Here is a 22,038-nt window from a genome sequence, read left to right on the forward strand (position 1 = left end):
GACTCTTCTTAGTGTTAATAATTTTGATTCTCAAGTATAGAATTATTATACCTTTTCTTTGCTTCCTTTAAGAATAGGGGCTGGATTCCATTGTTCTATGTATTTGTCACCTAAGGCCTATCATGTAGGTGTCTATAAATGTTTCCTGAGTAACTCTTTATGCCTCTTAGGTTACTTCTACCCTGAGCACTGAAGTATTACACAATAGCTTGAACCCTTGAGTCAACAAATCTTCACTGACCACTTATGTGTCAGATTCTACAGCAGGTTCCAGGACTACAACCAGACAGACTCAAAGGCTTGAGTCTTGGAGCTGACGGTCTGGTGTCAACCACTGCTCCGTATCTTTAATTACTGATAAAAGAGGTATTTGTACCCTTCCTCTGCCTGGTACCATGACTGTAGGCATCACTGTGTGTCTAGTGGAATTTTGCTATGTTTACTGATTAAATATCATTTTAAAAACAGAATAGTCTGTGATGAAAAAGTATTTTTTTCAAAAGATGATTAAAGAGTTAAAGAAACAATTATAATCAAACTTCAATTCACAAAAGATATGGCTAACAGGTAAATAATAAAAGAATTCTTTCTACTCCTTACCTTTTGGTGCTTCTGGAACTCCAATGGGGCAGATGATTTTCCTGATACAATATTCAGATCGAATGCCATAAGGACCAACATCTCGCCTCTTAATTATTTCTGTTGTTGTGATTTCAGTTTCAGATGTTTCTATGGTGATTTAATTCACATAGTATTAATAACCACCCCAAATATTCAGAGAATAAAAAGGTACAACATCTGGTACTTTAAAAAAGAGACTAGGGGCTTCCCTGGTGGTGCAGTGGTTGAGAGTCCGCCTGCCGATGCAGGGGATATGGGTTCGTGCCCCAGTCTGGGAGAATCCTACGTGCCGCGGAGCGGCTGGGCCCGTGAGCCATGGCCGCTGAACCTGTGCGTCCGGAGCCTGTGCTCCGCAACAGGAGAGGCTCGCGTACCGCAAAAAAAAAAAAAAAAAAAAAGACTAAACCTTTGGAAACATTTGCTTAATGAACAGCTGCAGGACCATCACTAGATTGCAACAATACTGAGTTTCTTCGTCACTGAAAATTTCTCAACTGAGCAAAATGCTGTTTGGGCACAGCTTAGTTCCTGGTGGCAAAATTCGGTCAAAATAATAAAAACCCTAGGAGAGCAGCAGCAAGCACAGGGTTCCAGATGTCCCAATTTAAATGATTTATACTGTGCGGTAAGAAATGTCTTTTAAAAATTCACACTGGTTCACACATTAGTGACTACCCTTATAATGTGAAACGCCCCTGCCCGGCCCCCAGGAATTTATGGCATGTGTTGCTAAACTTGACCAAAGCCTTGTTTTTAAAATACTAGCACTATATTTTAATAAATAACAGACATGCTTAAAATGAAGTGAACTGTCAAGAGATTTTTCTCTTTTAAACTTAAATTCGAAAATAAAAAACCGCTACCTGTCCGTGTAGTCCCTCCTCCTGGAGGAGCCTTGGCTGCCATGTCATCCCATCTCAGACTTGCCCACAGTAACCGCAACATAAGACTCACTCCAGCTAAGGACTTCACAGTCTGAAGTCTATACCTGAAAGAAAAACCCAAGAAAAACGATGTATACACACACACACACACACACACACACACACACACACACACTCTCTCTCTCTCTCTCTCTACTAAACTGAAGGATTGTTTTTTGTCCTCATTGTGACTTCAATATTTATCATATGGCTTTATAAGCACTTTGGTTATTATATGTCCCTTAATAAAAGAATTTTTTGTTCCCAGGCATGACATGCATCTAACAATTCACAAAGGGGCTGTAGTTACCTCAAATGCCATATAAATATGTAAAACAAAGCATGTTTCATTGTAAGACTGATATGGCAACAATTTACAAAGATTTTATAAATTTAGCCTAATTCTAAAATATGTGTTAGAAAAATTATGAATGAGAGCATATATGGAGAAATAAATAATTGTGTGACAATGTGATAAGTGATCTGAAGAAGAATAAAATCTTAACTGATTTTTGCTGAAACAAACTGAAAATGTTTCAATTTTCTCAAAAAGCAAAACAAAAAGACCTCACAAACCCAATAAGACCTTTCCAGATGGACAGAAATTTTGTACTGAAATGGTGGTTCTGCAAAACACGAAGTACTGGATGATGAATGCTGCTAATACTAACGTTACTTTAACAACATTAGTGTAGTTTTACAATCCTATGATACAATGAATAATAAAAAAGGACATTACTATGTTAGTTACTAGTCAGGAGACAAAGGAATCTCTGTGTTCAGGTTTTTTCTAAACACTGTATACAAAGTTATTGAACATTTTAGATATTCTTTTAAAAATAATATTAAAAACACATTTTAGAATGAATTTACAACTGCAATGAACATCATGTCTTAAAATGGAGTTAACCATAGAACATTTTAAAGCAGCCCTAGGCTGTCAATTCTCTATTAGTGGTTTTGTATAATTAAATATTTTATTGACGTTTCCACATACTTAAATGAATATACTGATTGATTGTACTGTAGGGAAAGCCTATGAAACGAAATAATTTCCTCCTCTAATAGAGGTATACAAGGTAAGTCTTAGACAATTTATATTTGAAAAGCAATGCTTTCTATTCTTAACGTTAAGTTAGAAAAGCAAACAACGTGAGAAAGAGAAAGCTCTAGCCAAAAAGTTGCTGCAACTTCTTAATTTCCCCTCTCCAGCTGTGACACCATTATTTTCTTTGTTGTGCTATCACCCTGTGAATCCTCTGACCTGGACAGAGGGTTCTTAAATTAGAGGGCAAATGTTAATCAGTGCAAGGATGTCCTGAGAGGGGGAAAGTGTCTGTCACTTTCAGATCACACCCTAAAGAAATGCCTAGGGAACTCTGGACTCATGGGAGAAAACAAATGAATACTTATTTGGAAAGAGAGTTGTTTCTCATTCTCTCTCTTCTTCCTCCAATCACTCTCAACAAACAACAACTTGAAAGCTTCTCTATTTTACAATGGAAGCAACACCAGGTGGGGAACACATCTCATGCATTAGAGCCTGTCCATTCATTTATTCATTCAAAAAATACTTGAGTTTCTTCCATGTGTTAAACTAAGTGAAAGGAGCTGGGGACACAGAAGTGAATTATAATGTCTTCCTGCATCCTCAGGAGCTGTAACAGAGGAAAGCACAAGGGAGTGGTACCTGATTGGGCCCAGGGATGGGGATGAGAGCTTTGCTGGAGCCTCAGAGGACAAGGGTGAGGGGGCGGCTGACCAAAGGCAAGGGGGCACACATGCGCTGAGGAGGAAGGTGTACAAAAGCACACACTTCTTCCTGAAAACCACATCCGGCGTACTCTGGCTGGAGGGAAGGGGTGTGAAGGTGCAGCGAGAGATGAAGCTGGCATGAGAGAAGAAGGCAGAAGCCAAAATGTGCTGCACTGAATGGAAGGATTAAAGAGCGTCAGCGGCCGTCTATACGGAGATCTCTGCAATGCAGCCAGTTCTGCATGGGTTATAAAGGGGAGTACTTCTCATAGACGTGGTGGACAGGTGACAAACGCTTTCCCCTTCCCAGCCCTGTGGTGGTTAACACATCCGCTTTAAATGCCTGCTCAGCTCAGTCAGAACATTCACAGGATAGATCTGCATTTTAGGAGGATCCTTCTGACAGCACCATGGAGAAAACTACTGGTTCAAAGTGATCATGAAACACAGAATCAGGGCCTGGGGAAAAGGGAGTAAGGGAATGGACAGTGTGGAGGGAAAAAGAGGCCCTAATGAGTCAATGAGACAAGTTTCACTTTTTCAATACTGCTCAGCCTTAATGTTAAATTTAATAAAGACCAAACATGCGCCTTTGGCATTCTTAGCACCTACTCTAAGCATCAGACGTATTTTATTCAAGTGTGAGTAGAAAAATGCATTTCACATGCATGGTTTTTATAGCGATACGTTTTTAAAAAATGCATTCTAAAGTCAAGAATAATTTACATTTTTACCCATGCCTCCGTTAGATAGAAGGGATTATGTTTCTCTCAACCTCAGCAAATTAAGACGTTAGCATATATCTGAAGGCAGTATCTGTTTAAAACATACAGGAAGGTACTTCCTTCCATTAAAAAATGAGAAATTAACAGATAAAAACTGTGCCCCCAGTGCATATTAAAACATAACAATACAAGGTTTCTGAAACCCAGCCGTGCAGAAAAGGGCCCTGGGCAACACGTGAACAGAACTGGTTCAGAGAAAAGTGCTTCGCAGTCAAGCCTACCTTCCATTTACAGAATAGAAAAGAGCAGAAAGGTCGGCCTCCACAACTGCCAGGTCACTTTAATTAAAGTATTTGTACATAGTAACTTTTCCAGTGGGAAAGAAGTTACCTGCAGGACAGTCAAGGATACATTTTGGGACCGCTCTCAATGAAGAAAGCAGAAAAGTGCAGAGTAATCCTACAAATCCATGAACTGTAATGAAGAGTTCCTTGATTCCCTGCAGGATTCTGCAAATCCTTCATTGCAGGCCCTGCAGAGAAATTGTACTTTTCAGCTGTCTCTATTGAATGTGTAATGGAGTGATGATATTTTAATTCAAATCAAAAGATGAGTTATTAAAAACTTGGTCAAACCAACTATGACTGGTCATATTAATTAATTCCTTTATAGAGAGTACTCATTTACAGTCTTTTTTTTTTAATACTAGCTAATTGTAATATAAAGAAAACAAGAAAAGTATGATTTCAACTTAAAGGAACCATACTAAAGACACACAGAAATGAAGCCTAAAGTGAAATGGAGTCTGCTCAGGAACCTGCTGACATCATGAACTTGAGGATCCTAGCGAAATCTCACTGCAAACAAGACCGTTCCTAGTTTCTGAGCATGTCCCACAGAACTCTTATGTTTTCAATGTTCATGTTCCATCCTTTTCAATTTTAAGGGTGAAAAGATAAAAAGACAAGGACATGGAAAAGCACAAAGCAAGGACAAATACGTGAAATGTGATATAGAAGATAAAGTACTGGACTGGGATTTAGGAAAACCAGGCACTATTCCTAACTCAGTCCCTCTGGGACCAGAGGCAAATTATTATGCATCTAAAAAAGATACGAATTTCTAAGATCCTTTCCCAATTTAAAACTACATGATCTTACAACTGCCAACTCTCTACGTACTTATAATTTATCCCCAAAGCTTAATGCCCAGAAACTTTTAAATTAAGACTATTTCTGGGTTTAAAGAAACTCCCTAAGGAATCTCAGACTACCTTTTCTCACATAAATAACAGAGAACTCCAAAACAAATGCCTATCATGCAAACAAATTACATCAAGATTTCCTACATTATGATGAACCTTGTGTGATATACAGGCATGTTTCCTATGTCTTATGTTTTTATGAATTACCTAATAGAAATAAAATACAAACATTCCAGAAAGTTGGTGATTATCCAATTCTGTGATTATCTCACTCCCAAAGCAAACACATGGCAATAACTTGGGAGGTTAGACCACGAAAACAACTACGTTTGACACATTTCTTTTGTCTTGTGAAAAGTGAAGCTGAATTTCATTCTAAAGGATTCCCTTACATTTTCAGTCTTTAAACATTTTTCCCTAAGTAAACTTTAGTACCCACCAGCTGGCCGAGTTAAAACCTCTCTGTATCTTATTTCCATTACTAACTTTGCCCATTAAATATATATTTCCCTGTCTTATTTCTGTTATCTCATGAGATATTTTTATTAGATAATTCTTTAAAAACTTTCTCCCTCCCCCAAATGCATTTTAAAGTACATACCTCCAAGTGATACCAAAGGTTGGTCTAGGAGAAGGATATGGCCATATATCCAAGGCAGGTTTTGCATTATAATTAAAATAAGGGACTTCTCGGATTCCTCCTTTTCTGGCCAATTTTTTTAGGTCATCATTGGGCAAAACAAATATGCTCTTCTTGCTGCTCTTGGTGATGAACTTTCTGTACGATGGCAGAGCTGTACCTGAACGAGTCTTCTTGGGTCTTGAAAACTTCATGAGTTTCACTTTGTCTCTTGTGGAATATTCTTTGCTCACGGTCATAGATGTTACCAGAGTGCCTCCTGCGGTGGTCAGTGAGTCTGTCACTGTCGTGGTGACCACAGTTTTGCTCTGCTCCTTCACAGAGATTATGTCCACACTGCTGCCGGTGGAGGGCGTGGAAAGCTTTGTTACCGTTGTAGTGGTGGTTGTGACAGTGGACTTGGCACAATTTTCTGTGGAAGAGACCACAGTCTGCTTATCAACTTTTGCTACCTTAATTACGGTTTTTGATTCTGTGGCTACTGTGGACGTCATGGTGGTGACTTCTGTGATGACTGTTTTTCTTTTAGATTCTCCATTGACATTTTCATCTTTGTTGGTGGGCGGGCCATTTTCATCAATAAAATCATTACTGAAGTTAGAGTCCTCTCCAGAAGTAACAGGAGATGAAGTAACTTTCTTAACTTCGCAGGTTTCAATTTCCATGTCTTCTTCCTGATTGGCTGAACTGCTGCTTTCTGGACAAGATGGTAGAGGCGTGGTAGCTTGGGTACCCTCAGACTGTTTGGTTGATGGCAGGGTCTCTAGGCGATCTTGGTAGTCGCCTTCAGTATCCGAAGACCTCAGTAAACATGATTTTGTTTCCAAGTTGTTTTTTTCATTAAAATCTTCCATGATGACATCACCATTCATGAATGGCTTTACAGCAGATTCTTTAACAGTCAAAGACTTAATATCATTTTCAGGAATTATTTTATTTATATTATTAACCTTTGGTTCAATGTCACAACTTCCTACTTTACTCTCAGAAATGTCTTTCAAGCATTCACCTTTCAAATATACTTTAGGTTTATTATCTTTTCCATTTATTTGAAAGGTACTTGCTTTCTGTCCTTTCTTTTCAGACTCTCGGTTTTCATTATTCTTTTTGTCAGTGACATTTTTCAGATTGATTTGATCGATACATTTATTAAGTGGTCTCTCCTCTAATTTCTGATCTTGACTTGTTTTTTTACTATTTGCTTCATTTACCTTAGCCTGCAGCCTGTCGCCACAGTTTCCAGTGGTCTTATCTGAAACAAACTCATGTTTCAATGGTTCTAAGCCTTCACTACCTTGTTCTTGAGTTATTAACTGTTCAGAAATACTTTCATTGCTATTCTGAACAATCATATCTTCTTCACTGCTGTCTTGAATAGACATAGTATCAGAACTATTTTCCAAAGTGCTATTATATTCAGAATCACATCCCAATTTTCCTTCAAAGTCTACTGCTTTTGACAGAGATGGGATATCTCTATCATCAGTACTTTTAGGTACTGATGGAAGTAAAGGGCTCTGGGAAGGAGACACAATGGTGTCATTATCTTCCTGTATGAGTGGTTTTTTGTTCTTATAGATCAAAGTACCAATTTCATCTGCACTGGCTAGTTTAGCGTCATCAATGAGAAAATCACTTCCTTTTGTTTTAATCTTACTGGGCTCCTGGCCTTTAATGGCAGGGTCAGAGAGACTCTCATTTACGTCATTTCGAACAGAATTTTGTTTCTGACAGTTTGTCTCTGCGCTCTGAATGGAGGCATCATCTAGCATTTGATCTTTTGAATAAAGTTTGTTTGTTGTATGATCAGGATCACTGATTCCAAGAATTGAGGAATCATTTTGTGAACATCCCCGAATCAAGTCTTCAGATTTATCGTTACTTGCATTAGAGCTCTGTTCTTGTGTAAGCAAGTCACTTTGACACCCTTCTTTTACTTTTGTTATTACTGATGATTCAGACAGGCTTTTCGAAGAACTTGTGCAGGTCTTTCCTATACCCTTAATTCCACCCTCCAACTTCATTTTCTCGTGGCGTTGTTTTTCTTCCAGTGTAAACTGTTTAATTCTCCTTTCAAGAAGTCCATCTAGTTTGGATGATTTGATTTTCTTTTTATAACTAGTCCTTAGATGAAAACCCTCACTGACATTGACCACATCTACTTGAGAACTTTCCTGACAATTTATATGTGACTCTGTTTTCACATCATCATCTATTTCCATCGGTTCTTCCTTAAAGGATTTATCATTGTCAGAGTCTAAAACTTCTTTTACATCTGTGAAACAAAGACATTTATATAAATGTAATTTTTAGTCTGAAATGTGGAATCCATGATAATATTTTCACTTTAAAAAATACCAGGTTTTATGATTTTCACTCAAAACCTTAACTATAAACAGCTATATATTTAAAAGTTCCTGATATGATTAGAATAGGTCAATGGACAGGGCTAAACTTTATAAAAGGTTAAAAAACACATACATTCCAAATATTTAAATATTCTGATTCCTAGTATCTAAAAATGATGGAATGCCACAAGGAAAAATAACTTAGTATGTGATAGCTATTGCATATACCAGTACCTTCACATAAGATTTTGTACAGAGTATTTTATGGTTATTTTATGGTTATAAAACATATTAAGCCTCATGCATTATCTAACTTAGTTTTTAAAAAAACTTTTCACAAAAGTCAATGTAAGTTCCTCAAAAGGCTGAACATAGTTATCTCTTGATCCAGCAATTCCACCCCTACGTATTTACCCAAGAGAAATGAAAACATATGTCCATATAAAAACTTGTACATGAATGTTCATATTTCCATTATTCTTAATAGCCAAAAAGAAACAACCCAAATGTCCACCATGAATGGATAAACACAACATGACGTATCCATACAACAGAATATCATTTGTAAATAAAAAGGAATGAAGTACTGATACATGCTACAACATGGATGAACTTTGAAAACATGCTAAGTGAAAGAAGCCAGACACAAAGGACCACATACTACCTGATTCCATTTATATGGAATGTCCAAAATAGGCAAATCCATAGAGACAGAAAGTAGATTGGGATTTAGGGAGGACTGACTGCTAGTGGGTATGAGGTTTCTTTTTGGGTGATGAAAAATGTTCTAAAATTGAGTATGGTGATAGATGAACAACTCTGTGAATATAGTAAAAACTACTGAATTGTACACTGTAAGTGGGTGAGTTATATGGCATATGAATCATGTTTCAATAATGCTATTATCAAAGAGACATTGCAGTACCTTTCCTGCTGTGCGAACTAGATCCAGTGCTTTCTTATCACCCCCAGGCTGCCCTCCACACTTTTCTCTCCTTACCTTGGTCCTTCTTCTCAGTAACCTTTGAAATGTCCATTTCACTTTGGTCTGCTCCCTTTGTAGCATCTGAATCTTTTACCTCGCCTTTCTCAGAATCAGACTCTGTTTTTATTTTTTTTGGACTTCGTGGACTTTTTCTTCTATCTGATTCATCCATATTTTCATCCATATTATTTTTAGCTAAAAAAACCCCCAAGTATATAGTAATTACAAGTATGTCAAATATTAGCAATTTACTTTAATACACCTAGTTTAGTGGAAATTATCAAGTATATTCCAGCAATTTATACTTTTTTCTATTCAAAAAACCCAAAATACAAAAGTTGAAGCTATTACATTCTTTCTTATATGCTCAGCTGACCTAAAGCATAGAAGTAATGACTACAGTTTAGATGTACTTCAGAAGCCTTCACATATGAGACTATTTCAACCTGTTCACTGACTTCAGAAAGTCTGCATCAGTGGTTTCTAACATACTTTGTATTACAGAACCATATTAGAATTGGATAAATGCTATGATCCCCTACCCAGAAAAAAAGTACATACACAAACTTTTGTAATAAATTTCAATGGCATTTGAAATTTGAAACAGTTGAAGTTTATCTATAGATTCCAAGTTAAGAATACTTAAGTCTGTATCACAGAAAAAAGAAATAACCAAATGCAATGTGTAGCCTTGTTTGGACCTGATTTACTACTGGTTTCTTCCCTGCTGCCAACTGGGAGGAAAAGACTCAAAAGATGCTCCAAGACCAACTTGGTACCTGCTAGATAAAGGCCCAGCATTTGGACAATAGAAAACCCCATGCTAAGGAAAGTGGACACAAAATAAATGTGCAAAAGCCTAAATATTTTACATATTGATAATCTGGATTTTATTACATAGGTCAAACACAATTAAAGAAAAGCTCTCTATAATTCTTTCTAAGTGCTACACAGGTAACTGGAACAATGAAATAGTAATAAAAATTATAACAATCTTTTAGAATTTATTATAATGGACGTTTAGCTTGAATATAATCAGATAATGTAAATGAATATTGAATATTTCTATTTAGCAAATAGAAACAGTTATTGAACATCTGCTATATGCAAGACACTCTTAGTCCCTAAAATATAAATTCCAGTGAGCTCTATAAAATACATGTCTTTTTCTGTTAAAAGGTAATTCAGTGACAACTTTCCCACATTAACAGTTTCAAAAATCTACTGGTTCAGGTTTCATGAGAACCATTCACAAGGAAGCCAAATCAGTTAGCTAGGTGTGTACATAGCACTTATTTGGCACTACAGCATGGGCTTCACAGGAAAGACCATATCACACCATAAATTAGCAAATATGCTGCAGAGTGAACAGAACTGCTTTTGAAAATTGCTTAGATAACAAAGGAGAGACAACATGGTAGAGTGCAAAAAGGGCAACGGAAGCACTATCTGTGTGACCTTCAGTATGGCACTTAACACCTTCATGAAATAATTTGTTTATGTAACATGAGTTTCAAAATATTTACCTCCTAAAAGGGCAGTTCACCTCTAGAGTTCTGTGATTCTAAACACTAAAGGTGGGACTTCCCAGGTGGCGCAGTGGTTAAGAATCCGCCTGCCAATGCAGGGGACACAGGTTCGAGCCCTGGTCCGGGAAGATCCCACATGCCACGGAGCAACTACGCCCATGCACCACAACTACTGAGGTTGTGCTCTAGAGCCCACAAGCCACAACTACTGAGCCTGCGAGCCGCAACTACTGAAGCCCGTGCACCTAGAGCCCGTGCTCCACAATAAGAGAAGCCACCACAATGAGAAGCCCACGCACCGCAATAAAGAGTAGCCCCCACTTGCCACAACTAGAGAAAGCTCAGGCGCAGCAACAAAGACCAAACGCAGCCAAAAAATAAATAAATGAAGTCATTAGCCAGTAGCATAAACTGAGTTACTATCTCCTTTATGTGATAGTGTTATGGAAGCCTCTATCGCTTTCTTTCTGGTTTTGTTAAACGTTACAATGCTGAGGTCACCAGACTGTGCTTCCTCAAGAAGTCAGGCAGTACTGAATTTAAGATTTTAGAAAAACAGTTAGGTAGCTGAGGCCTTCTTTCTTTTAACAAGTTTTATTCTATCATCTTTTTAAGCTAAAATCCTAGATATCAAAATCCCATGAATAAAGGTAATTTTAAAAACTTCAGAGTTTATAATTATTAAACTACATTAGTAATTTTTCACATTCTAGTAAGAATTGCAGAAGAACACTTTCATCCAAAATAGTCAATATACTACAAATTTACAAGAATACAAATCAGAAACAATTATGCAGGAAAAACAGCTTAAGTTACTTACTTTCTTCTAATGACTTTCTGTAATTCACATTAGTATTGCCTGGCAATTTAGGAACAAACCTATAAACATGAGTTTTACTAATCCAGCTCCAACCACCATATCCTGTTACTCTGTATTCCTCTCCTTTTTGTTTCCAAACCTGGTGTAAGTGAAAACATGCTGATTAAACAAGGATGAGAATGTTTTATAAAGCACATGTGGTTTTACACATTTTTACTAAATAAAATCAATGGTCAGGCAAATTAATCCACCAGTCCATTTTATTTTCACTGAGAATCAAAGATTTATGAAGAAACTTAATATTCCTTTCTAATATGAAAAATATAAAACAATTTTACATTTATAACAATTTCTACAAATTGGTCTAATGACTCACCTATATTCTACTAACATAAACCTATGCTTATAAAATTGCCAGAAAGAATTACTTCATTCCAACTACGTTAATTAAAAGTGTGTCAGAAGTAAAAAAAAAATTACTAAGTATTCAAAACTGCAGAATCAAAGTCTCAGAAATGGCTAACACAATTTAAAAGATCATACCAAAATTACCTGATGTTTAACTGGAAACGTATATTTTACCCATGTAGCTTGTTGCATTGTTTCTTCCTCTTCTTGTTTTTTCTCTTTTTTTTTGACTTTCTCCTTTTCTTCTCTTTCAATTGATGTCATTCTATGTAACCTAAGAATATATGGATAGAAAGACAGAATTACACTCAACTATAAAATATAAACAAAAAAGATAAAAATATAGTACTGAAAATTAGTAAGACAAAAACAAAGAATGGTTAGCTATAATCCCACAGCCCAGAAAACCCAGACTCATAAAAATAAGTAGATGTACAATTCTCTAATAGGAAAAAAATCAAATAGTACAAAAAGGAAAAAAACAGAACATGCTATCCCTCTCATATGCCTCTCCATAAGAAATATACTCACTTATGACTTATTTATGCATACATCAACACTGTAATATAATATCCTTTTTGTGTAATTATAAATACAATTACACAGTCTTTAATCAATGAAAAACTGCACTAGATCTTTCCATACCAGAAGATACATATCTTCTTTCCTTCCCCCCAAAAGACCAACAAATCCCAAAACTCTTATTTTATCAACCAATATTCCTATTTCTACTAGTACTTGGGATTTTTAAGTCTTCAGAGGGTCCACTAACATAGAACTCAGGTTTCCTACAACCACAGAGAAAGGGACCCACAGGGCTCCTGCTTCTGGATGACAGGAAGGGTTGGGCAGGAAGGACCACATGGACTGGGCATTAATCATTAGGCCTAGGGCACAGACCACACTCTTTTTCCAGGTAAGAAAATAGATATCACTGCACCTACCAGTAAGGAGATGGGCAGGTCTGTGGTGAGGTTCTACTTTAAGGTGATCAGATTTTCATGAATGGGAATATTTCCCATAATGAAGAACATTAACCAAAATCCACAAAGAAAGGAGCTCCGGTCTCTAAGAGCCCTAGTGGTAGAAGAATTGCTTTTATCATACCCTACCCAGATGTAGCCAATTTCAAATGCACAGCTATGTGAAAAGAATAAAGAGATCTTTTGTTAACTTGGAGGAGCAGAAGAAAGATGTGAGAGGGGATTTAATTCTTTTCACCTCTGTCCCTCCACCAAAAACTTCCTATTTATCTATCTCCACTTTGAATAAAGTTTTGTGCCCTTGTGATTACAGCACCCTAGAATCTAGTGTCCCCCAGGCCAAGAGCTCATGCCTGTTAACTGCACACAACTAGTATAGCAAAGATTCATCTCTCACTACTGATGGGAGAGGAAAGGGAGTGGATTCTCACTGGGGACTAATTTAGTCTCAGATACCATAATTTGCAACCAGGGAGTGGGCAAAACTCTGGAGGCACAACATAGTGGATAACCTGCCAGCCTCAGCTCTCCAGAGTAAAGAAGTAGTGACCGAGCTACGACCAAGTAGTATTTCTCAACAGGGTTTTTGTGGGTTCAGCTTTAAACACCTATAAAAGGCCAGGTCTGGCACAGCAGCTGAGCCATCTTCCCAGATGGTGGCCAGGAATGGAGCACTGTCTGGGGAGAACTCCAGTACAGTGACACTCTGGGAGCGCACGGCTAAGCTGGGCACTCAGCTTGTGCTCTTGGTGTTCACATGGGGAACAGGTCCATCTTCATCATCAAAGACAAAGGCTTCATCTTGCTGATGCCAGGCCAGCGAGGTAGTATTGTAGCTAAACTGTGATGTCTGCTCTCCCAGAATAGATTCTACAGTTCTCACTATCTCCAACACAATCCTTATGGGAAAAGGCAGCAGGAAAGGTGAGCTCTGCAGGGGTTCAATTCCATTTAGTTGGGCAGAAATCTTGGCTACTGCTGGCAGCCTGACGCTGGTACTACGAGCCTCCAGACACCACTCCGTACTGGTGGGTGCACTGGGGGCAGGGGCTCCCTCCACACATCCTCGGTTCAGAGAGCCGGGCCAGGAGTGTGGACTGAGCCTCAACTCCGTTCCCCACCTCCACAGGGTTTTGTTGTGTTTCTCTTCCTATTACAAACAAAGCTACAGGAAACCATGTTTTACGTTGTTTCTTAGCAAACTTGAGGAATATCCCTTTATGTTTCCCACTGGTAGAATGGCTGAGTCCAAAGAGTATTATATTTAAAGTGCTGACAGATGGTGCCCAATTGCTCTTCAGATTTGTACGCTTCACACTGCCATCAATTATAAAGAACCCTGCTTTCCCGCACCTTCACTCAAGTTGGTACCAAACTTCTCAATTACTAGCCCAATTGAGAGAGAAGAAATACTATCCCATTGTTTTTATTTACATTTCTTTAATTATGAGAGAAGTAACCACTTTTTTATGTCTACTGGCCTTTTATATTTATTTTTCTGCCAAATGCCTGTTCAAATCCTGTGTCTTATCTGTAATGGGCTTTTCATTTATAAAAGGTCTTTTTCATTTATAAAAGGAAAGTTTCCATTTGTGGTGCACATATTTTTCCTCAGTGTGTCATCTGTCTTTTGGATTTGATTATAATATTTTTCCACTCAGAATTTTAAATACATATATCCACTTTTTTCATCTATGGCATCTGGGTTTTATATCTGTTTGAAAAGAAAGTACCACAACAGAAACATAAATTACTCCACGCGCTCTTAAGTTTTTTGTTATAGTTTTTAACAATATATTGGGTATTTTTCAATCCTCATTTGTCTGAATGTTTTTGCTGAGGCAGGAATCTGGGTGATATTTTCCCCAAACACACCCTCTTCTCCTTCTCTGACAGGCAAAGCTATCACAGTGGATTCCCACATGTGTTTAGGTCTATTTCTGGATTCTCTGTTTGATTCCACTGCTCTACTTCTTCTGTAGTACAAATTATTCTGATTATCATAGCTTCAAGATACATTCTAAATATTCCCTTTTTTTGTAATACCTACTTCCCTTTTCTTACACATTTTCTAGAGGAAATATTTGTATCATTTTGGTCATGCCTCCCTCTCCCTCCAGGAAGAAAACTCCTATTCACAATGCAAATGAATATTAAATTTGATAGATTAAGTCAATATAATTAATATACTGCATGGCATCTTTAGAAAAATGCAACATACATATGTAAGCATATGATGTATCTTTTCATTTACTCAAAGTATCCTTTGTATCTTTTTTTTTTTTTTTTTTGGCCACTGCACAGCAAGTGGATCCTAGTTCCTCAACCAGGGATTGAACCCGCAGTGGAAGTGCAAAGTCCTAACTACTGGACTGCCAAGGAAGTCCCAAAGTATCCTTTATATCCTTAGTAAAGTTTTAACGATTTCTTTACATGCTCCTAAATATTTATTAAATATATTCCTGGTTTGAGGTGTTTTGTCGTTGCTGGATGTTTTCTTCATTGTAATTTTTAGAAATATGTAAACTGTAACCAAGTTAAGAAACAGAACCTTATCAATAACCACTACATCCAAAACTAGTGTGTCCCACCCCCAGGCAGCCACTATCCTGACTTTTGTGTTATCATTCCCTTGCTTTTCTTTATAGTTTTACCACCACCTATGTGTGTATCCCAAACAATATAAAGTTTGGCTTTTGAAAACTCAGCAAGAAGAAAACTAGCTGCATGAGCAAGAACAATATTGTAACTATTAAAAGAAGGTTCCCAGGAAAAAATGAATTTGTCTCCAGGTCACCTTTCACAAGTTAAGAGCCTCTTGTGGTGCAATCAGAGGGCACAGTCATAAGCAACGCCTAGAAGACAGTGCGCTCACCACGCTCAGGGTACCTGGCAGGACCATGTGTAAACAGGTGCACTGCAGAGACAGAATCATGCATCGCTCTGCTCTTCCTGCTTTTGTGCCTTTTGAGGATTCTATGGCGTGACTGGTGAAAATTCTCAGTTCTCCCCCACTGACTTGGGATTTGGCTTTCCTGGGTAGGGTACCACTCATCCTCTGGCAATACTGCTTGCAGTTTTACTGGTGCTGTCTTCTCCGTTGTTCCCCTTGTCCGTTGTGGGTTTATGCTTTGAAAAAATCCCTTTGCCATAGTTTTGGTGGAGTTCAGTGGGGAGCAAAATTAGATGTGCTCATTCAATTTGTTATTTTAACTCAGAACTCCCGCTTTTCTTCATGGTTACTATCTGCATATATAAAACCGACTGTTCAGTATGGGGGTCACCTTATTTTCATATTGTTTTATAGTTTTTCAGTCAATTAAGTATATAATGAGATCAACTATATATAATTGTCCCTACATTTACCTATTTATGTTTTATTTCTCTCAGTAAATTGCATTAATACTTTAAAGAAAAGTTAAAAGATAACAGCAACAGTGGGGATCTCTGTTTTGTTCCACCTAAATGTTAATGGGAATACTTCAAGGGTTTCATCAAAAAACATGACGGTTTGGTCTGAAATACATTTTTACGAAAAAGGGGAGGGGGCATTCATCTATTTCTACTTACCCAAGTTTTTTTATAAACCAAGAATTAATAATGAACTTATATCTTCTTAATAAACAAATACCTTCTTGACATCTAATGAGAAAATCAAAGTTTTCTTTCTTTGACTTCTTAAAATAGCAAGGTATTAATAATCTCCTAAGAACAGACAAATCTTCCATACCTAGAGGAAGTCAAATTAGTCACGATTTATTATTCTTTTAATTTACTCTTGACTATATTTGCTAATGCTCTAAGATTTCTTGCATACACTTCTATTTGCTATTAATTATTAATCAATGGTATATATTAATAAATGAGACAGGGCCATGATTTTCTATTTATCTATTTAACAAGTTTTAGAACAGTTTTGTACTAACAGAAATAATACTGAACCGGATTTCCTTCTTTTTCTATTTTATGGAACAGTTTAAACAGAATTACCCGTTTCCTAAAATTTGAAGAACTTCCTTATGAAATCATCTGGTCCTGCCCATCTCCTTACTGATATGTGCAGTGATATCCTTCAAACTGAACCAGAAATCCTTTTCTTGCCCAAGAGTGTGGCTTCTGCCCTACTATCCAATGATTCAGATCAGTGGGACTCTTCCTCCCTAACCCTTCCCCCACCCAAAAGGAGGAGTCCAGTGGGGCACTTTCTCTATGGATGTAGGAAGCCTGAATGCTATGTTAGTGGACTCTGTGAAGGTTTGAAATCCAAAGTATCAGTGAGAGAGATTCAGAAATATTGTTTGTTACGACCCCTTTTTCATTCTTGATATTGGTTATTTGTTCTTTATCCGCCCCCCCCCGCCCCGTTCCTGATAATCTCATCAGAGGTTTGTAAATATAATAGTATCTAAGGTACACATCTGTTTTCTATTTCATCAAATATTGACATATTTCCCATCTTTGGTTTGACTCATTGAGACGCATGCCTAGCTAGTTAATTTGCAGTTTTTCTTGTTCAGTGTAAGCACTGAAGGCTACCCATTTCCCCTAGGTACTCTTTAGCTGTTTCCCACAAATTTCAATTTATGTTGTATTCTCATGAATATTCAATTCATAATGTTTTCTAGTTTCCATTATGATTTTTTGACCATTTGTTATTTATTTAGAAGTATATTTCTTAAGTGTCAAGCATATAGGCCTTACACTTCTTTAAACTTTTACCACAAATGTCTACATCCCTAAACAATACAGCATTATATTAGCATACATTCTTTTAACCTTTACATAAATAGAATCACACTACATATATTTTCAGGCGAAGAATTGTTTCACTCTGCTGTACATTTTTTTTTTTTTTTTTTTTTTTCCGTACACGGGCCTCTCATTGCTGTGGCCTCTCCCGTTGCGGAGCACAGGCTCTGGGCGCACAGGCTCAGCGGCCATGGCTCACAGGCCTAGCCACTCCACGGCATGTGGGATCTTCCCAGACCGGGGCACGAACCCATGTCCCATGCATCGGCAGGCGGACTCTCAACTACTGTGCCACCAGGGAAGCCCCTATTTTTAGTTTTTTAAGGAACCTCCATACTGTTCTCCACAGTGACTGTATCAATTTACATTCCCACCAACAGGGCAAAAGGGTTCCCTTTTCTCCACACGCTCTCCAGCATTTATTGGTTGTAGATTTTTCTTTTTACATCTTTATTGGAGTATAATTGCTTTCCAATGGTGTGTTAGTTTCTGCTTTATAACAAAGTGAATCAGTTATACATATACATATATTCCCATATCTCTTCCCTCTTGCGTCTCCCTCTCTCCCAACCTCCCTATCCCACCCCTCCAGGCGGGCACAAAGCACTGAACTGATCTCCCTGTGCTATGTGGCGGCTTCCCACTAGCTATCTATTTTACGTTTGGTAGTGTATATATGTCCATGCCTCTCTCTCGCTTTGTCACAGCTTACCCTTCCACCTCCCCATATCCTCAAGTCCATTCTCTAGTAGGTCTGTGTCTTTATTCCTGTCTTACCCCTAGGTTCTTCATGACATTTATTTTTTCTTAAATTCCATATATATGTGTTAGCATACGGTATTTGTCTTTCTCTTTCTGACTTACTTCACTCTGTATGACAGACTCTAGGTCTATCCACCTCATTACAAATAGCTCAATTTCGTTTCTTTTCATGGCTGAGTAATATTCCATTGTAGATATGTGCCACATCTTCTTTATCCATTCATCCGATGATGGACACTTAGGTTGTTTCCATCTCCAGGCTATTGTAAATAGAGCTGCAATGAACATTGTGGTACATGACTCTTTTTGAATTATGGTTTTCTCAGGGTATATGCCCAGTAGTGGGATTGCTGGGTCATATGGTAGTTCTATTTGTAGTTTTTTAAGGAACCTCCATACTGTTCTCCATAGTGGCTGTACCAATTCACATTCCCACCAGTAGTGCAAGAGTGTTCCCTTTTCTCCACACCCTCTCCAGCATTTAATTGTTTCTACATTTTTTGATGATGGCCATTCTGACCGGTGCGAGGTGATACCTCATTGTAGTTTTGATTTGCATTTCTCTAATGATTAGTGATGTTGAGCATCCTTTCATGTGTTTGTTGGCCATCTGTATATCTTCTTTGGAGAAATGTCTATTTAGGTCTTCTGCCCATTTTTGGATTGGGTTGTTTAATTTTTTGATATTGAGCTGCATGAGCTGCTTGTATATTTTGGAGATTAATCCTTTGTCAGTTGCTTCGTTTGCAACTATTTTCTCCCATTCTGAGGGTTGTCTTTTCGTCTTGTTTATGGTTTCCTTTGCTGTGCCAAAGCTTTTAAGTTTCATTAGGTCCCATTTGCTTACTTTTGTTTTTACTTCCATTTCTCTAGGAGGTGGGTCAAAAAGGATCTTGCTGTGATTTATGTCATAGAGTGTTTTGCCCATGTTTTCCTCTAAGAGTTTTATAGTGTCTGGCCTTACATTTAGGTCTTTAATCCATTTTGAGTTTATTTTTGTGTATGGTGTTATGGAGTGTTCTAATTTCATTCTTTTACATGTAGCTGTCCAGCTTTCCCAGCACCACTTATTGAAGAGGTTTTCTTTTCTCCACTGTACATTCTTGTCTCCTTTATCAAAGATAAGGTGACCATATGTGCGTGGGTTTATCTCTGGGCTTTCTATCCTGTTCCATTGATCTATATTTCTGTTTTTGTGCCAGTACCATACTGTCTTGATTACTGTAGCTTTGTAGTATAGTCTGAAGACAGGGAGCCTGACTCCTCCAGCTCCGTTTTTCTTTCTCAAGACTGCTTTGACTATTCGGGGTCTTTTGTGTTTCCATACAAGTTGTGAAATTTTTTGTTCTAGTTCTGTGAAAAATGCCATTGGCAGTTTGATAGAGATTGCACTGAATCTGAAGATTGCTTTGACTAGTACAGTCATTTTCAGAATATTGATTCTTCCAATCCAAGAACATGGTATATCTCTGTTTGTATCATCTTTAATTTCTTTCATCAGTGTCTTATAGTTTTCTGCATACAGGTCTTTTGTCTCCTTAGGTAGGTTTATTCCTAGGTGTTTTATTCTTCTTGTTGCAATGGTAAATGGGAGTGTTTCCTTAATTTCTCTTTCAGATTTTTCATCATTAGTGTATAGGAACGTGAGAGGTTTCTGTGCATTAATTTTGTATCCTGCTACTTTACCCAATTCATTGATTAGCTCTAGTAGTTTTCTGGTAATATCTTCAGGATTCTCTATGTATAGTATGTCATCTGCAAACAGTGACAGTTTTACTTCTTCTTTTCCAATTTGGATTACTTTTAATTCTTTTTCTTCTCTGATTGCTGTGGCTAAAGCTTCCAAAACTATGTTGAATAATAGTGGTGAGAGTGGGCAACCTTATCTTGTTCCTGATCTTAGCAGAAATGGTTTCAGTTTTTCATCATTGAAAACGATCTTGGCCCAACCCCTAGTTTTAATGTGCTTTTCCCCCAACTTACTAGGGAGGTTAAGCATCTTTTCACGTTTCTTGGCTATTTGTGTCTCCTTTTCCCTAAGTTATGTTTGTACCTCTGGCCTTTTTTTCTACTAAATAGTTTGATTTTTTTTCTTACTGAACTGTAGAAGTTCTTGAATATACTGTGTATACTAACCCTTTTTTGATTATAGTATAATAAAACAATAAAAACACCTTCAACCAGTCTAGGATTCAGTCTTTTAGGATGACACATTACTATAAAACTCAAACCACAGAAAACCATTGTTTACTGCTATACACATATGTGATAAAACTACACAGTAAAAGGAAGGATGTAACAAAACACAAATGTAAAAATGATGGTTATCTCTCAGGAAAGGCAAGGTAATATGAATGCAAAGTAAATGCAATAATAATGTTCTTATTTTTAAATTGGGTGGTGAATTCACAGGTGTTCATTTTTTTATTACCCATTATAGCTTATGTATTTCACACAATCTTATGTACATATCACATAATAAATGTGAAGAAGGAAAGTCACTTTTAGTACGTGCACACACACAGGCATACACATGCACACTCATTCAAATCTGACAGACAGCACTCTTACAAATGAAATAAATAAAGCCTGCCTTAGCTATGTCAGGGGAGATACTGAATGAATCAAGAAGGAAATAAAACAATCAGAAAAGAAAAGGAAGGAAGTATGGCAGGAAGAAAAGCAGGAAGAAGGAACGAGTGAAAGCAAAGAGAGGCAAAGAAGGGAGGAAAAAGGGAAGGAAATGGAGAAGGAGAGAGGGAGGGAGGAAGAAGAGAACTTTTTTTGCTCCAGAGTCACAAAGATAATCTCTTATATTCTCTTCTTAGAGTTTTAACGTCTGCTTTTCACATTTAGAATTTACTCTACCTGGAACTGACTACTGTGTATAATATAAAGAATGAAGTTCAATTTACCACTGTACGGACAACTAATTTCCTCCTCATCTTCTATTAGACAGTTCATCCTTTCCAATGCTATTTCCATCACATACTGTATTTCCATATATGGGTTGGTCTCTTTCTGGACTGTTTATTCTGTACCACTGGTCTATTTGTTTATACCACAGTATTATAGCTACCAAGTAAGTTTTGTTACATGGGAGGGCAAGTCCTTCCACCTCGTCCCTCAAATTTACCTTTTCTATTGTTGTCCCTTTCCATAAAAACTTTTTAACCATCTTGTGAAATTCTACAGAAAGCCCAACTATAATTATTAATGTGTTTGAACTTAATCTGTATATTAAGGTGAGAAAAATTGACATTGTCAAGACACTGAGTCTTCCTATATGTGAACAGGAGATATATTTTCATTTATTTAGGTGTTCTTTAATGTTTTTCAACCAAGACTTCATAAACTTTTTCAAAAAAGATCCTGCCTCCAAACCTTTACTATTGAATATCGTAATAAACAAACATTTTATAATAAAATATTTGGTTGAATTTCTAGATACTGCCTTAGGATCAAGTCTTAGAAGTCTGTCACCTAAACATTTGTGACCATACTACTGCCAAAGTGTAAGTCCTATTATTAATTTCTAATTTTCATGAATCATGGTCTCTAATTTTTTAAAAATTCAGAGTATGCT

The 22,038-nt window shown here is 37.2% G+C and overlaps 1 protein-coding gene across 13 annotated transcripts in view; it reads right to left on the reverse strand.

The window, feature by feature from the left end:
• Nucleotides 1–22,038, reverse strand: part of BPTF (bromodomain PHD finger transcription factor) — a 132,488-nt gene that overhangs the window by 40,645 nt on the left and 69,805 nt on the right. For all 13 annotated transcript variants that reach the window (XM_029212860.1, XM_029212856.1, XM_029212859.1 and 10 more), the window contains 6 exons: nucleotides 12,103–12,232; nucleotides 11,551–11,689; nucleotides 9,217–9,396; nucleotides 5,830–8,143; nucleotides 1,485–1,609; nucleotides 601–729 (listed from right to left, as the gene is read on the reverse strand). In XM_029212860.1, the coding sequence (XP_029068693.1) occupies nucleotides 601–729; nucleotides 1,485–1,609; nucleotides 5,830–8,143; nucleotides 9,217–9,396; nucleotides 11,551–11,689; nucleotides 12,103–12,232 (3,017 nt within the window). The remainder of the gene's footprint in view (nucleotides 1–600; nucleotides 730–1,484; nucleotides 1,610–5,829; nucleotides 8,144–9,216; nucleotides 9,397–11,550; nucleotides 11,690–12,102; nucleotides 12,233–22,038) is intronic.

This window comes from Monodon monoceros, unplaced genomic scaffold (genome assembly GCF_005190385.1).
Source record: "Monodon monoceros isolate NGI ecotype Baffin Bay Population unplaced genomic scaffold, NGI_Narwhal_1 Super_Scaffold_9, whole genome shotgun sequence".
In the NCBI taxonomy this organism is placed as follows: domain Eukaryota; kingdom Metazoa; phylum Chordata; class Mammalia; order Artiodactyla; family Monodontidae; genus Monodon; species Monodon monoceros.